The sequence below is a fragment of the Microtus pennsylvanicus genome, chromosome 6 (genome assembly GCF_037038515.1).
Source record: "Microtus pennsylvanicus isolate mMicPen1 chromosome 6, mMicPen1.hap1, whole genome shotgun sequence".
NCBI lineage: Eukaryota > Metazoa > Chordata > Mammalia > Rodentia > Cricetidae > Microtus > Microtus pennsylvanicus.
Window position 1 is genome coordinate 2,429,568 of NC_134584.1, and position 16,115 is coordinate 2,445,682.

General features: G+C 56.8%; 3 protein-coding genes across 7 annotated transcripts; 2 read left to right on the forward strand and 1 right to left on the reverse strand.

Annotated features, from left to right (window-relative positions):
- Window positions 1–1,821: 1,821 nt before the first annotated feature.
- Rnf126 (ring finger protein 126) lies at window positions 1,822–8,834 on the forward strand. Of its 3 annotated transcripts, none has more exons than XM_075975592.1 (9): window positions 1,825–2,013; window positions 5,831–5,889; window positions 5,990–6,053; window positions 6,126–6,436; window positions 6,874–6,942; window positions 7,009–7,078; window positions 7,418–7,511; window positions 7,594–7,709; window positions 8,157–8,834. In XM_075975592.1, the coding sequence occupies exons 1-9, from the start codon at window positions 1,939–1,941 to the stop codon at window positions 8,304–8,306; spliced, it is 1,008 nt and encodes a 335-aa protein (XP_075831707.1). In that variant the 5' UTR covers window positions 1,825–1,938; the 3' UTR covers window positions 8,307–8,834. The 3 variants fall into 3 exon arrangements, with proteins under 3 accessions (XP_075831709.1, XP_075831707.1, XP_075831708.1); XM_075975593.1 differs by having other exon boundaries at window positions 1,828–2,013; window positions 6,192–6,436; XM_075975594.1 differs by lacking the exon at window positions 7,009–7,078 and having other exon boundaries at window positions 1,822–2,013.
- On the reverse strand, window positions 8,832–12,170 carry Fgf22 (fibroblast growth factor 22). 3 transcript variants are annotated; one of them, XM_075975596.1, is made up of 3 exons: window positions 11,957–12,170; window positions 10,656–10,759; window positions 8,832–9,360 (listed from the first exon to the last, which is right to left on the reverse strand). In XM_075975596.1, exons 1-3 carry the CDS (start codon window positions 12,141–12,143, stop codon window positions 9,199–9,201), a joined length of 453 nt encoding a protein of 150 aa, XP_075831711.1. In that variant the 5' UTR covers window positions 12,144–12,170; the 3' UTR covers window positions 8,832–9,198. The 3 variants fall into 3 exon arrangements, with proteins under 3 accessions (XP_075831711.1, XP_075831710.1, XP_075831712.1); XM_075975595.1 differs by having other exon boundaries at window positions 8,832–10,579; XM_075975597.1 differs by lacking the exon at window positions 8,832–9,360 and adding an exon at window positions 10,409–10,556.
- A 2,580-nt stretch (window positions 12,171–14,750) lies between these two features.
- Window positions 14,751–15,511, forward strand: LOC142851677 (histone H3.3A-like). Its single transcript, XM_075975598.1, has one exon. The coding sequence runs from the start codon at window positions 14,806–14,808 to the stop codon at window positions 15,214–15,216; it is 411 nt and encodes a 136-aa protein (XP_075831713.1). The 5' UTR covers window positions 14,751–14,805; the 3' UTR covers window positions 15,217–15,511.
- The last annotated feature ends 604 nt before the right edge of the window (window positions 15,512–16,115 follow it).

Sequence of the window (16,115 nt, forward strand, 5' to 3'; positions counted from 1 at the left end):
CAATGAACGTCGTTGTGTTTAAACGACTCTGGGACTGCTTTGAAGTCTCTGCAGGACCACCAGACTTGTCCCACTGATGTGCCCCATGCGCCCTCTGGTGGTCAACATCGGAATGAATGGAATCGTGGACAGAAAGATGGCTGGCTAGTGAGCAGGTTGAATGTCCCTTTTTTTATAAGAATCCCAACTCCATGCAACTCCTATCCTTTCCTCAAAACTATGGTTCCAATGCACCCTCCTGGCTCTCAGGAAGCCCTTCTTGTGCCGTCATACACATCCAAGGTCGGTCTGGAATCCTATTCCTTCCCCTAACCTCAAGGTGTTGGGGTGTTTGTATGCATTTCGTAGATGCTTGATGAGTGCTGAGTGAATAAGAAAATAAACACAGGAACTAGCTTCAGGAATATTCTTGGCCTACCCTAAAAGATGACGCAGGTTTCATCCTCTCTTCAAGGGTTCCACAGACAGACGGGCTGCCTTCAAGTTAGAGGTTCTTCCTTTGACCAGAGAATAGGTTCCTTCGCATCCATATCTCTACTGTTTGTGGGACGCCTGATGTGCACCACCCAGACATAATACTCCTTTCTGCCTGGCGTTGTCAGTTTATCAGGTGCACATAATTGTATGGAGGAGGGCTGTGGAGACCACGAGAGAAGGCGACATTGGAGCCGAGACTTGGACATGAGAAAGAAGAACGCACTGGGAATTCTGGGGGACTGTGCACTTGGAGAGACACAGTGCGAATAAATGCCCGGAGTCGCCTCCGTGCTTGCCTGGTGGATCAGAAGAAGGGGTAAGGACGGAAGGAAAAGAGGGCTTGGCAGATCGAGAAGAGGAGCAGCCTCCTAGGCCCCGCCCATCAGCCTCCTCCAGGGGGAGAGCGGTTGCCAAGGCGACTAAGCCCCGCCCCTCAAGCGACTCGGCTTCTCGCGGCTGTACCTGGCTTTCCGAGGGCTCTCCATCCAATCCTGGTTGCCACAGAAACTCAACCCTGTTGACTACAGCCCCTCTCCCAAGCTAGTCACCGGCTTTCAGGCTCCGCCTCAACCTCCCAGCCCGGTTGCCAAGGAGACGGCCCTGCCCGACGCCGACCACGCCCCGAGCGCCTAAGCCCGCCTCCAACCGGCCCAGCTTGCTAGCCCTAGAGTACCCAAGGAGATGATTCCGGAAGCTTGAAGCTTTGGCTCCACTCCAAGCTCCTAGGCTGTTTCCACGATTGGTCCGGTCTCCGATCCTCCTTACCAGGGAACCCTGGCCCCGCCCTGCACAGGCTCAGTCCAGTTGCTTACAGGTTACAACCGTACCCCACGTTGCCAAGGAGACAGCGGCCAGCCCCTTGCTCTCGGCGGCTTCCACGAGGCCCCGCCCCACCCAGGTTACCAAGAAGCGTCTCCTCCCCAAGTAATTCCTTCGCTCGCTTGTCCCCCATCCCTGACTTCTCCCTGCATCCAAAGCCTCGCTTCACCTACGAAAGTCGTTGTCAAAGAGACCCGCCTTCGCGCCGTTCCGTAATTTCCGAGCTCTCCAAGCATGACTCCGCCCCTACTCCCGTTGCCGAGGCCTCTCGGCTCCGCCCACTCCGGATAGGCCCCGCCCCCAAGATGCTCTGCAGTCCCGTTACTGCCCAACTCCGCCCCGGTTGCCAAGGAGACTAGGCTCCGCCGCCTGGTCGGGAGGCTCCGCCCCTCTCGCTCGGCTCGGGTCCCCGACTTCCGGACGTAGCTAATTTGTTCTAGTGCGGCCACCGTCCTCCACGAGTCTGCCACCACCCCCCTCTACAGCGCGTCGCCCGCGTCCCTTCACGAGCCCCACGCCTGAACGTGCGTGCCGTGCGTGCTATGCGTGAGCGTGCGCGGGCGCGTCGGCCGGCGAGGGAGCAGCAAACGGCCGGCGGCGGGCGCCGCGCGGGGGGCGGGCGACGCGGAGGCGGCGGTGGCCATGGCCGAGGCATCGCCGCAGCCCGGACGGTACTTCTGCCACTGCTGTTCGGTGGAGATCGTGCCTCGCCTGCCGGTGAGGTCCGGACGGGAGGGCGGCGGGGCTGTGCGCGCGAGGCGGGCTAGAGGGGAAGCCGAGACCCGGCGGTGTGCGAGCAGCGTGGCGGGCAGGGCCGAGGACCCAGGGCTGCGGCAGGGGTCCCTCGGGGGGACGTGTGGCGTTGGTCGGACTCGGCGGGGATCGGGAAGTTGAGCTCCGCGCCGGGGACGGTCGCCGAGCGCGTGGCCAGGACGCGGGGACGCGCAGCGCGGCCTCGAGCGCTATCCCGGGCCTCGCAGCTGCGCCCAGAGGACCTACAAATCCGACGCCGCAGTCTGGGGGGTCTGGGCTGGTCGCACCGACACCCTACTTGGTTGTTACAGGCTTTGTGCTACTGCTTCAATGTGGCTTTGGCCAGCTGCACCCCCAGGGCCCCACCCGGGTGTCCCCAAGCCTCCTGCTGCTACCTGGTGGCTTTGGGTAGATGTATCCCTAGGACCCCACTAGAGTATCCCCAAAGCCTCCTGGTTCTTCAAGGTGGCTTTGGGCATGTGTACCCCAAGGACCCTGCTTGGGTATCTTGGGGCCTCCTGCATCCAGTACAAGGTAGTTTTGGCCAGGTGCCTCCCAGGGTTCTTGGAAGCCTGTTGAGAGTGATTGACTAGTTCTGTGTCTGGTATCAACCAGGTCTCCCCTTTTCCCAGGTCTGTCTGTCCAAACCCTGATGGGTAGCTCTTAGGTTCCCAGGGCAGCATCCTCCCAACACCCCCTACCCCCATCATCCCTTGCCTCATCCCTAGGTTTGAGGCTCGCCCTCTGGAGGGTTCATCTCCCAGTACTTGAGGCCTGCCGCCACCTTCCCAGGCCAGGCATGGAGTCAGCTCCTGCTTTTTGAGAAAAGGGAGTTTGGGTGGGCCCATTGAAGGGGCACCTGGTCTGGTGTAAGTCACACTGCCATTGCAAAGGTGGTGGAGTGGTATCTGGACCATGCATAGGCATTCCGGGTGAACTGAGAGTTGGTACAGTTTCTTCGCGTCTCCCTGCACACTGCCCCTCTGGGTAGTGACAGTGGCTTTCTTCAGAATTCAGTTTGACCAGGTTAGGTGGCTCATGCTTTTAATCCTAGCACTAAGGAGGGGCAAGTGGAGTTCGGGCCAGCCTGGTCTACATAAAGGATTCCAGGACGGCTAGGGTGACACCAGAAAACCCTGTCTAGAAAAAAGAAAACAAAGCAAAACAACAACAGAGCAAAGCAGGCTGAAGGGAGAGTGGTGTCTGCAGTGGGCGTCTCCCTGATTGTGATTTCTGCTTCTCTGTCTGCTGAGCTTCATCCCTGCCCACCCCAACCCCCCAAGCTCTGCCTGGACCTTTCCTGTTCTCAGTATCAAGGATGAGCTTGGACTGGGGGCTGTGCAGTCTCATCACCATCCTTGTCAATTCTGGGAACTGGGTCTTGGGTCTCTTTGCTAGGAGATGGCCTGGCCCAGGTGCACACCTTGCCATCGCCTTGCCGTCGCTGCTTCTTACTGGGGCCAGCACAGTTCCAGGTGCTGGCCCCGTGACTTTGACACGGAGGGCCCTGACCTCTAATGCCACTGTGCCTGGCAAGGGCCCTCCTGTGACCTAGCATGGTGTTTGTTCTTACAGGGTTTGAGGGCAGCCAGGGAGTGACAAGTGCTTAGACAGTGGCATGGGTGGTTTTTATACGAGCAGCTAGCATGGTAAAGGGAGCTGGGGCAGGTCTACGTTCCAGGGTAGGCCACCCAGGAGAGGACCTGTCCTGTTCACAGCTGTAGTGACAGCTGCTGCTCTAGACACCTGAGTTGGTTGCTGTAGACTCCCACTTCTAGCGATGGCACCTTCACAGACCCTGGGCTGCCCTGTGCCATCAGCTGTCCAGTGTGCTGCCCACTCCAGACAAGTGAGCAGCACCCCGGTCTCCAATACAGAGGCCCTCAGCCTTCCTGACGCTGTGACCCTTTACTACAGTTCCTCGTGTATAGTAACCCCAACCATAAAATTATTTTAATTGCTTCCTCATAACTGTTTGCTATTGTTAGGAATTGTAATCCAAATCTCTAACACTCAGTGTCTGATGTACCCTGAGAAAGGGCCGCTTAGCTCCCAGGGGTTATCCCGACCCACAGGGTGAGAACTGCTGCTCTGATGGGCAGTTTGTCTGTTGGTGCCCGTGGGGCTTGTGACGGATAGTTTGCTTGGTTGGGAACGTATCAGTAGGGAGCAGATGAGTTGGCTAGAGCCAGGGGCTGTGGGCAGTGCGTGCCCAGACTTGATCCTCTTCAGGGTGTGTTGGTGGAGGACATGTGACATACAGGTGCAGACATGGGCTTTCCGTGTGCAGACACCTGCAGCCCGGCTCCTCATTTTACCTGCTCACAGCCTCATGGGTCAAAGGAAGTAGACGAGGGGACCAGTGCCTGCTGCATGACGTGGAGCCCTGCCTGGGTTCTGGGCAGAACCACTCCTACAGACAGAGCCCCAGGCATGGTGGGTGTGGTGGGAGACAGCATGGCCATGCACTGGGTAAGGTGCTGCATGGGCTTGTGAGACAGGTAGTGGCTGGCTGCGTCTTCTGGGGATGTGGGACACACATGTGCCCAAGGATGATGCTTCTACACTAGGAGCCATGGGCAGGGAACTGGGCCCGTGGCTCCATGCCTCACGCCCTGTCAGTTCTGAAGAGCAGTCTGCAGGCCAGTGACACTAGCCAGAGGTGCTTGGATTCGGTCCCCTGCCTTCCCTGTGGCACTCAGAGTGGTCCTTCAGAATGTGTCACCTGAGCATAGGGCACCCCATGTTCTGTGGCTATCCTATAGCCTCAGCTCTCTATTGGGGATCTTCTCTGGGCAGGTTGTCAAGAGTAGAGTATCAGAACCAGGCAAGGCAGAATGACTTCTGCTGGGTCCCCCTGGCACCAGCTGCTGTGAGGGGTGAGCGGGTACCTACCTAAGAGATAGACATTGGCAGTGGATACAAGCCCACCCTAACTGTCCCTCCTCTGAGCCCGTGAGGGGTGGCTGGGCATGGCAGTGGAGCAGAGGCCGCCAGACCTGATGCTGTACTGTGTCAGGAGAGGTGGTGGTGGTCAGACTTTGGCCACCCAGCTCTGATGAGGCTGCCCTGGGTCTGCTGACTGTCTCAGGTCAGCTGAGTCGTGCTGGCTGGCGTCACCCCTTCACACGTTCGAGGCGGTGCGTCCATCTGTGGAGGTGTGTCACCCTCCCTGCCCGCTCTACTCTTGTCTGACAGCTTGCAAGCTGCTTTTGGCTGGGGCAGGACGTAGTGTGGGATGTGTTGTGTGAAGCCCAGTGGTCAGGCCTGGGGCCGTGCTTGTCTGGGATCCATTCTGTCAATGCGAGGCCCATGGTCTTGGCTGCCCGCCTGCACCACCGCCTTAGCACTTGCCAGCCGTGGCCTTGGGAAGCATGCTCCGCACTTGTTGGGACCTCCCGTGTGTGGTGGTGTCCCCAGAGGTGACTCAGCCTCTGGGTCCATGGGTTCTGGCACCAGAACCACAAATGCGGCTTGCAGTTGGTCTCAGGGAAGATTTTCCTCCTGCTGGGCCTATACGAGTCCATGTCCACCCTTGTGTGTCTGAAAAAGGAACTGTAGGCCCTGTCCTTGTGGAATGTACACTGTGTCTGCTATTCACCAGGATTGGGAGGTCACTGGAGGAATCCAGACTTGGGGAGACCTGGCAGGGTGCTAGAGTTGCTAAGGCTGTGGGAGGGGCAGCTGTCCTTGTAGCCTATGCCCCTCAGGCACGGGCTAGCCAGAGCTGCCGTACGTGGCTTAGGATGGATAGCCATACTGACCCCTGCCTTCCCCGCAGGATTACATCTGCCCAAGGTGCGAGTCTGGCTTCATTGAGGAGCTTCCAGAAGAGACCAGGTAGTGATTAGGACTGGGGGGGCTACCATAACCTTGGCGTTCTCTGACCTGAGGACCTAGGAGAGACTTGTGCTGCAGTTGACAGGCTCTCTCTCCCCAGGAACACAGAAAATGGCTCTGCCCCCTCCACAGCCTCCACCGACCAGAACCGGCAGCCATTTGAGGTGAGTCAGGGTCCCTAGTCCCCAGGTCCTCCCCTGCCCCATACTTGATGGTGCTCTTCCTAGCCCTGACAGTTGTCTCCCATTCCTTCCCCCTTCGCTGTCGCGGTATATGGCGGCCTCACTGCATCTTCCCCGCAGAGTGTGGACCAGCACCTGTTCACGCTGCCGCAGGGGTACAGCCAGTTTGCTTTCGGCATCTTCGACGATAGCTTTGAGATTCCCACATTTCCTCCTGGGGCACAGGCCGATGATGGCAGGGATCCCGAGAGCCGACGGGAGAGAGAGCACCAGTCTCGACATCGGTACGGAGCCCGGCAGCCCCGGGCTCGCCTTACTGCCCGGCGGGCCACTGGCCGGCATGAAGGTGTCCCCACGCTGGAAGGGTGAGTGGACGGGGAAGCTGGTGAGGGCCTCACGACCACAATGGGGCCTAGAAACATGGGGGGCAAGCACACTCCACTGACCTGAGTCTCTAGGCTTCTATAAGGAAGTCATCTGGTCACCTCTCTCCTTAGACGGGACCCAGGGAGACTGGGTCACCCACAGGACCTGAGTAGTGCATCCCCAATCTCCTGTGGAAGAGGAGTAGGCTGGGGTCCAGGTCCTTGGGGCCATGCCCCATGGCTGCTGGCTATCAGGAGTGCCTATAAAACGGTTTGCACCATTGACTCCCTGCCATTGGGTAGGAGGGTGCTTACCTGTCATCCCAGTACTTGAGTGGTGGAGACAGAAAGACCATGCAGTCCAAGACTGGCTGCTCTGTCTCGTGAGGTGGTGGTCCTGACTGTTGTGAGCCCCCGTGACACCATCTCTCCCACAGGATCATCCAACAACTTGTGAATGGTATCATCTCCCCGGCCGCTGTACCCAGCCTGGGCCTTGGTCCCTGGTGAGTAGGGGACGGGTGCCTGGCCCCTCACACCCTGCGCCCCCTGACCCGGCCTCTCCCCCCCAGGGGCGTCCTGCACTCGAACCCAATGGACTACGCCTGGGGGGCCAACGGCCTGGACACCATCATTACACAGGTACAACCGGCCACACTCAGAATCTGGGGGGTCAGGAAGTCGGCCGGCCAGCCTGGTGAGGCACATGGGTGCAGGCTCTGTAGTACCAGAGGCCCCTGCATCCCGCCCTCTGGTGTCAATTCAGTGACCGGTCCCTTTCTCCCCTCTCTTGAAGAATGCCTGCTGTCCTAGGAAGGACAGTGGCCTGTACTAAGCCTGTATACCTCAGAGCTGGTGTGTCCTGCTGGTTTGCAGCCTTGCAGATCTGGGCAGGTGGAGACTCCTCGATCCCCCCCACACACACACTGCCCTGTTGGGAACCCTGCCCTCCTCAGGTCACTGCTTCTTCTTGTCTTTCAGCTCCTCAATCAATTTGAGAACACGGGCCCCCCACCCGCAGACAAGGAGAAGATTCAGGCCCTCCCCACAGTCCCCGTCACAGAGGAACACGTGGGTATGCTTACAGGATGGTGGCCAGAGTCCCTGGGTACCTTCCCTGCCACAGCATGCCTCTCACCGACCCGCTTCCTCTGCAGGCTCAGGGCTGGAGTGCCCCGTGTGCAAAGACGACTACGCACTGGGCGAGGTCGTGCGGCAGTTGCCCTGCAACCACCTGTTCCATGACAGCTGCATTGTGCCCTGGCTAGAGCAGGTGACTGTCCTACACTCTGAGGCGGCCCACAAAACCAGACACAGCTCTGACCTTAACCCTAGTCTGCTTGCCTGCCAACCAGAACCCTGTGCTCATCCTGACTGCAGCCCTAACACTAGCCATAGCCTTCTCGCTGCACTTCCTTCTGAGCCTGCCTCCCGCTGTGACCCTAAGGCTGACTTCAGGCTAGCCCTGGCTTTACTGTGCCCCACCCAGATCCAGAAACAGTTCCCGGGTAGAGTATGCGCAAGCAGTAAGCTTTGGCTTTCGGTGCTGACCCTGACTTTGTTGCTGTGCCTGTCTGCTACCTTCCCTGGGCCTTGACTTTGTCCCTAACACAGACTCTGATTGTGAGCCAGACTGATCATGAACCTGATGTTAACCTTGGCCCTGACCCCAGGCCCTGCTCCTCCTCCTCTTAACTCCTTCCTCCTCTGTCCTCTCAAGCACGACAGCTGCCCAGTCTGCCGCAAGAGCCTCACTGGACAGAACACGGCCACCAATCCCCCAGGCCTGACTGGGGTGGGCTTCTCGTCATCCTCGTCCTCATCCTCGTCCAGCTCGCCCAGCAACGAGAACGCCACAAGCAACTCCTGAGTCCCACCTGGCCACCCACTCCCGGGGCTCGGTCATCCCACTCGCCCCAGGTGCCCTAGCACCGCCATGACCATGGACTAGAGGTGCTGCCCCGTGGTGGCCAGCAGCACCTGGCGGGCCCCAGGCTGCGACAGGCGTGGACTTGGCCGTGGCCGCTCCTGTTTGGAGGCACGCACCTGTGCCCCATGTCCCCAGCAGGCGCCTTCAGTCCGTCTTTAACCTCACCCTCCAAATGTTCAACGGCAGAAGGGTTTTTATGATTTTAAATTATTACTGCTTTGAAATAAATGGACATTTGAGCCACGTGCGGCCATGCATGATCTGTGGAGAGTCGGCAGGACTGTCGCCAGGCCCAGCCCACCACATGCCCTGGGAGGCTGGGCCCAGCACCGGCCAGCACCGACCTCGGGACCACAAGGGTGACCAGCAGACCCAGGAACAAACTGCTCCAGCAGACTTTTTTTTTTTTTAAAGGGAAATGTGTGTTATCTGGAAAGCTATTTAAAATACACCTCCTCAAAAAGCAGAGCCCATGGCTTGGCGTCTTCCTTCAGCCAGGGTATCCATGACTGCCCAGTGGGGCAGCTCACAGGGTGGGTTTGTGCTTCTGGCCAAGGCCAGAAGGTACCCAGGCTTTGGCAGTGTTCAGCAGAAGGCATTTTGAACTCCTGCCTTCAGGGCCGCTTGGAGGGGAAGCCGTCTGTTGCCAGCCCTGCGTGTGGGTGACCACGTGGTAGGGCCTATGACCAGGGATCTGTCTCGTCCACACGCCACTTTCCTGGACTCGCAGCATCGATAAGCTCACCTAATGCCACGCCAGCATTGCTGTGGGTGAGCAGGCCCCCAGCTCTGCTCCTGAGATTCCGTGAAGAGCCCAGAGCAGTCGCTGATGTCAGCACTGGTACGAACTGTCCACCCTGTCCTCCAGCCCTGGTGCTGTCAGCCAACTGGCCATTCTTTGGTTGCCTTCTACTCTACCGTCTGGAGCACAAGTCTTGGCTTCCTCAGGTTGGTGCTTAAATGACAAAGTGCCAGCCACATCCCACCTGGCGGCCTGGTAGCAGAAAAGATCCCAGCCATGGGTACCATGCAGACTGCCATTCCCTGCAGGTGCTGGCACTGTACCCTTGGCCATCCCTGTTAGCATGGTGCGTGCATCCTACCTCTGATGAGCAAACATGCTCACTAAGGCTTAAGACATTTATTGATGGTTCTGGGACAGAAGCTGACACTGGTGTCCTCAGTCTCTCCCAGGGACTTGAGGGAAGACGGGCAGTGAACCCATCTAGTGTCCAGAGGCCCCATGTCAGCCCTGCATAGTGGCACATGCCTTTAATTGCTGCAGAGGTGTCGGAGCCATGGGCAGGGAACTGGGCCTGTGGCTCCATGCCTCACGCCCTGTCAGTTCTGAAGAGCAGTCTGCAGGCCAGTGACACTAGCCAGAGGCAGGCGGATCTCTGTGAGTTTGAGGCCAGCCTGGTCTACAGAGCAAGTTCCAGGACAGCCAGGGATATGTAGAGACCCTGTCTCAAAAAAAAAAAGTGTGTGTGTGTTGAGTGTGTGATCTTAGATGTGTGAGTGTGTGATCTTAGGCGTGTGAGTGTGTGATCTTAGGCGTGTGGAAGCAGGGTACATGCACATGAGTGCAGGTACCTGCAGAGGTCAGAAAAGAGTCGGGTCCTCTGGAGTGGGGCATACAGGTGATTGTGAGCGACCTTGTCTGGGAGAACTAAGCTTAGTCCCCCTGGAAGAGCAAGAAAATGCTCTTAGCATCTGGCCCCTACTCTGACCACATGGGACGATAGGTGTGCCTTGCTGTTACCACCAACCTGGGCCATTCCCTCTACAGCCTGTCCACCTGGTGTGTCCCCACCTCCAAACTAGATATGTGGGAACTGCCAGTTTTGTGTATCCCCTGAGAGTTGGCCTGCCCTATAGGGACCCTGCCATATCTCCATGCCTGGCAGCCAGCAGACACCCGTGTAGGTCCAGGATCTCTGGCCTGGGCCCTTCCTGCCCAACTCCAGATCTTCCAGCCTCCTCTGCTATGCATGCTTCCTTAACCAGCAAGCCCTTCAAGATGAGACCAGCACTGGCAGAAAGTGTGTGGACAGTTGGTGCCGCCGTGTCTGTCCACCTTGCCGGGGAATGCCCTGGCTGTCTAGTGCCAGGAACATAGGGCGGCCGTGGTGCCGCCAGCGTCGTGAGGCGTATGTGTTGTAGCCGTTCTCCTCAATGCGTTCTTGGAACCTACAGTCCACAGAGTAGACCCGCTGCAGTGCGGGCATGTGAGGCTGGCTGGCTGCCCCACCAACCATCACCACCCGCTGGGTACTGCCCATCACTCACCGACCCGTAGAGGCGGCCTCTGCGATTCATGGCCACGTAGAAGCCTGAGTACACAGCCTTGATCACCACGGTGCCCACATGGACAGAGCGGATCTCAACAATACCTAGGAGATTGGGTAGAACAGTCAGGCAGTAGCCACACTGGGCTTCCCAGGTCCCATCACCACTGTCTCCAACCCCAGCTGGCGTGGACCCTAAAGGCCAGGACTCCACCCTGGATGAAGGAGTCTGTCCACAGCCACTAGGAGCTAACCAGAAGAGACTTCGGGAGCCTTAGACACCAGCTGCCTACACAACCCTGGGTCAGGTGCCAACTGTACCCATTTCCAGAACAGAAACTGAGGGCCAGACTTGAAAGAACTAGCCTTGGACCTCTCTGTTCAGTCCTGTGAATGGCCCTGGCAAGCCCTACCAGTCTGAACTGCAGCTTCCTCCAGGAACCCATTCAGGGAGATGAGCCCACCACAGGCCTCTAGAAGCTTGAGGGCCCATGCTGGGGACATCAGCCACATCACTCTGTCCCTGTCCCTTAGGGAATGAGTGTACTTGCTCCACCCCAGGGAAAACAATGGGCCGTCTTGGTTAGCATTGTATCCTCTTGGCCAGCACCACATAGTAACTCACAATTCATTACCTACCACCCCTATAGACAGGATCTAAATCTCAGAAGTACTAAAGGGCCCAGGTCACTCAGCTGGGCCTCTTCCCCAGCCTGGGGCCACCCCACCTGACTGTGCTGCCACGGATGGACCTGCCCAGCCAGTCCCCTGTCATAGCCCTCGTCCTGTGTGGCCTAATGAGGGCCTTGGAACCCAGATGAAAGCCACTGGGATGGGCAGTGCCGTGTCACCTGCCCAGGGCTGAGCTCAAACCCTCCCAGGAACTCCTACCAGACTTTAGCACCAGGGGAGCTAGCTATGGCCTCCCCATCACCGCCAGCTTCCTCCTCACCCGTGGCCTTTCCTCTTCCTACATAGATGCCACAAACACTTATCGAAGGCCTTTCGTATGCAAGGCAGGGTTCTGTACAGACCCAGCTCCATTTCTTGTGCAGGACCTTGAGATCAGGGCATCCATCTTACCTCATTTGCCAAATAGGGGTGTCTGGGAACAGAGCGAGCCCCAATTCAGGCAGGTCTCAATTCCAGGAGCGGGATTCCTGTCTTATGATCCCACTGGGCATGCACAGTTCCTATGGGCAGTCTCAGTTTGGCCCTGTAGGTAGCCCAGGCGCTGGCCTCTGCCTCGCCCGGGAGCCCACAGGAGGTGTGCCCATCTCACCCTGCCTCCCCATCACTCACTGTCCTGGCCATGCCGCCAGCGCGTCCCCTCCACCCGGCCACCGGGGTCCACTCGCAGGAAGAAGTGGGTGGAGGAGAAGAGGCGTCGCCAGCGCACGTCGCCCTCCAGATGCGGGTACCCGCCCGGGGCACCCGGTGCCCGAGCCAGCAGCAGCCAGGCCAGGCCCAGCCAGAGGCGGCGGCGCATCCCGACCTGTGCCCGCCCGCGCGCGGTGGCCCAGCTGCACGGTCAGGGGCGGGGCTAGGTCCGCGGTTGTCCAATGGGCGCGGGAGGGGGCGGGGACACCGACCTAGGCAACACACATACTCACTGGAGTGTGTCCTGCAGGCCGGTCGCTGTCACTCCGGGATGCAGATGCGGGAGTGGAGAGGGAGACACAAGAACAAGCTCGCAGAGGAACAGAAATTGAAGACTGAGGGACTGGTTATGGAGAGAAACAAACCAGAGACAGGAGAAAGGAATCACAAAGAAACGGACAAAAGACAGTGCTAGGAGACAAAGACTGTATAAAAGATGGGCACGTGACAACGAAGTAAACCAGAAGATGTCAGAAGGTGTCAATCTGGCCAGCTGGGCTGAGCGTGCACAGGACATCCCAGAGATTCTGAGGCTCCCCCTCCGGAGGGGCTGGGCCATGGAAGAACGGGCAGGGAAGGGATGGGATGAATGGAGGGCAGCGTGGCAGATGTGGGAGCCTCTGTTTGAGCAGGAGGGACAGACAGGTATGTCACCACCAGCTTAGGGGCATTGAGAACAAGAGGAGAGCGTCTGGGTAGCAGAATTAGGGCGGTGCGTCCACCCTCACACCTGCTCCTCATTGCAGCCACACCCATTCCCAGGAGACACCCATGACATTCATGGTCACCCACATCTTCTGCCCAGTAGCCAGTGTCTCTGACGGTGGGTGCAATGACCTTCAGATGCAGCCTAGAGTCACTGGTGTTGGGGAACCTTGAACCTCAATGCCAGTTCCCTCCCCCTAGCCCCAGGCAGCACCTTTAAATAGCACCAGGGTGAGGGTCACTGACAAGTTTGCCTTTTGGGGAGTCCTCTGGAAAGACAACCAGTCCTTCAGGATGCCAGGATTCCTTCTTGGTGGCTCAGTAGATCGCGTCTCTTCCTGGACCTGGGCAGGTCACGCTGTGGGGTGATGCCTGGGCTCATCAGAGGCTCTCACTGCACACATATGGCACAAGGCCCCATGACCCCTTCCTGATCACCTACACCTGTGTGCTGTGTGCTTTCCCTGTGAGGCAGGTTGGTGAGGGGGTGTTTGTCTGGGAGGTACACTGAGAAAGTCTAGACAGTGCTGGGCAAGCAATGGAGCACACAGCTCCAAATGCCACGTGTGACTTTTGTTCCGTGACTGAAATTCTAAGCTCCCCTTCTGGGATGAACACCTCGCAGCCCCTAGACACGCCCTTGGACATTTTTAGATTCCCTGTGTGAGAGACTGAGACGCACGCCTGGGAGGTGTCTGACTTTGTTTAAATTAAGAATAGCTCATTGAGATGTAATTTGCATACCACATAAATCACTCATTTAAAGTATAACCTGATTACTAGTGCATGAGCTGGGGCAGCTCCCACCTGTCAACTCCAGAGTGTTTTGCTGTCCCCACTAGAGTCACCTGACTTTACTGGCCTCCAGTACTCCAAGTCTGTTTCCTATCTCTGGGGTCTCCTGTTCTGGCCATTTCCTGTCATGGAGACCCATGGGGTCTGGTTCTCTCACTGAATACCTTCCGGCTGTGTCATGTGTGGGAGCCTCACTCCTATTCATGGCCCAGTAACATTCCAAGACAGTGATGGCCAGTGTGTCACATGCCTGTTGAGACGGGGTTATCTCTGCCTTCCAGGTACTGTGAGTATTTTAGCTTTGGTGTGGATGTGGGTCTTTATTTCTTTTGGTTACATACTTAGGAGGGGGATCTTTGGGTCATGTGGTAACTGTATTTAATTAATTTTGTTTGTTGTCTCAGTTTGGCTTTTAACTCAAAATGCTTCTCCTTCAGCCTCCTTGAGTGCTGGGATGTCGGAACACACCTCTCGCAGCCTGTCCTTCTTCTCTTTTCCCAAAACAGAGTGTCTCCGTAGCCCTGGCTGTCCTGGAGCTCACTCCAGACCAGGCTGGCCTGGAACTCACAGATCCACCTGCCTCCACCTCTCAAGTGCTGGGCTTAAAGGCTGTGCCACCATCGCCCAGCTCTTTCTTGGTTTTTCAATGTTGGATTGCCTTTTATCTGTCTAAGAGGGGATGGTACACATGCCACAGCTCAAACACAGAGGCCAGAAGAAAGAGAATCTCCTGGAATCACTTCTTTACTTCTGCCGTGGGGCCAGAGGGTCAGGGCGGAATCTCCCTCTAGAGTCCGCTCGTGTTAGCTTTGAACTCAGCCTGCGGAGTACTCTGAGCACTAGGGTGACAGGCAGGAGCCGACACTCTTGGCAGAAAACTTGGAGGAATCTTTTCTTGGAGGGTACTAGGGACTGAACCCAGGTCTTTCCCACATGCTAGACTATCCCTAAGACCTTCACCCCTGACCACACCCCCAGCCCCTCAATGGGGAATTCTAGGCAGAGGTTCTAGCTATGAGCCACAGCCCCAAACCTGTTTTTAGTTTCTTTATTAACACAAGATCTCAATAAGCTGTGAGGCTATCCTCAAACTCTCCATCTTCCTGAATATCTGAGATCAGGCCATACTTCAAAATTCTTAGGTTTCATAAGAAAATCTGACCTCAACTTCAGAATAGTAACTCTCCTATCCATTAACATGTTGACGGGTGCTCTCGCTTGCCGAGCTCCAGCCGAAGGAGAAGGGGGGTAAGTAAGGAGGTGCCCATACCATGGCTCGTACTAAGCAGACTGCCCGTAAATCCACCGGTGGTAAAGCACCCAGGAAACAACTGGCTACAAAAGCCGCTCGCAAGAGTGCGCCCTCTACTGGAGGGGTGAAGAAACCTCATCGTTACAGGCCTGGTACTGTGGCACTCCGTGAAATCAGACGCTATCAGAAATCCACTGAACTTCTGATCCGCAAATTCCCCTTCCAGCGTCTGGTGCGAGAAATTGCTCAGGACTTCAAAACAGATCTGCGCTTCCAGAGTGCGGCTATTGGTGCTTTGCAGGAGGCAAGTGAGGCCTATCTGGTTGGCCTTTTTGAAGATACCAACCTGTGTGCTATCCATGCCAAACGTGTAACAATTATGCCAAAAGATATCCAGCTAGCACCCCGCATACGCGGAGAACGTGCTTAAGAGTCCACTATGAGGGGGGAAACATTTCATTCTCAAAAAAATTTTTTTCCTCTTCTTCCTGTTATCAGTAGTTCTGAATGTTAGATATTTTTTCCATGGGGTCAAAAGGTACCTAAGTATATGATTGCGAGTGGAAAAATAGGGGACAGAAATCAGGTATTGGCAGTTTTTCCATTTTCATTTGTGTGTGAATTTTTAATATAAATGCAAGATGTAAAGCATTAATGCAAGCAAAATGTTTCAGTGAACACATTTCAACAGTTCAACTTTATAAAAATTATAAATAAACCTGTTAAAATTAAAAAAAAATGTTGACGGGTGATTATCGTGGAAAGAGACAGGACAACCTATATCACTGGCCATAAATCAGTTTGGGGGTGTGTGAGGTAAACATGGGGTGGGGTGGGGACTAAGGCTGTGACTCAGAGCCCTTGCCCAGAATCCCTCAGTGAGGGTCGTGGTCAGGGTGGAGCCCTACCTAGAATCCCCTGTGAGGGGCTGGGGGCGTGGTCAGCGTGGAGCCCCGCCTAGAATCCCCAGTGAGGGGCTGGGGCGTGGTCAGAGTGGAGCCCCGCCTAGAATCCCCTGTGAGGGACTGGGGGCGTGGTCAGAGTGGAGCCCCGCCTAGAATCCCCAGTAAGGGGCTGGGGCGTGGTCAGGTTGGAGCCCCGCCTAGAATCTCCCAGTGAGGAACTTGGGTGGGGCTCAGCAGGAGTATCCTTCTCTAGAATCTGTTGACTAAGAACCAACTGAAAACTCTGATGTGGAAAGTCTGGTGCTTCAGCAAGTCAGAGAGGAACCTGAATAATAAGGGACGGGGAAGAATCTGAGTCCCCGAGTCTTCCAGCCCACAAAGATGTGAGTAGCTGTGGGCGTCTTGGGGTTACAGGTCCTGCTGC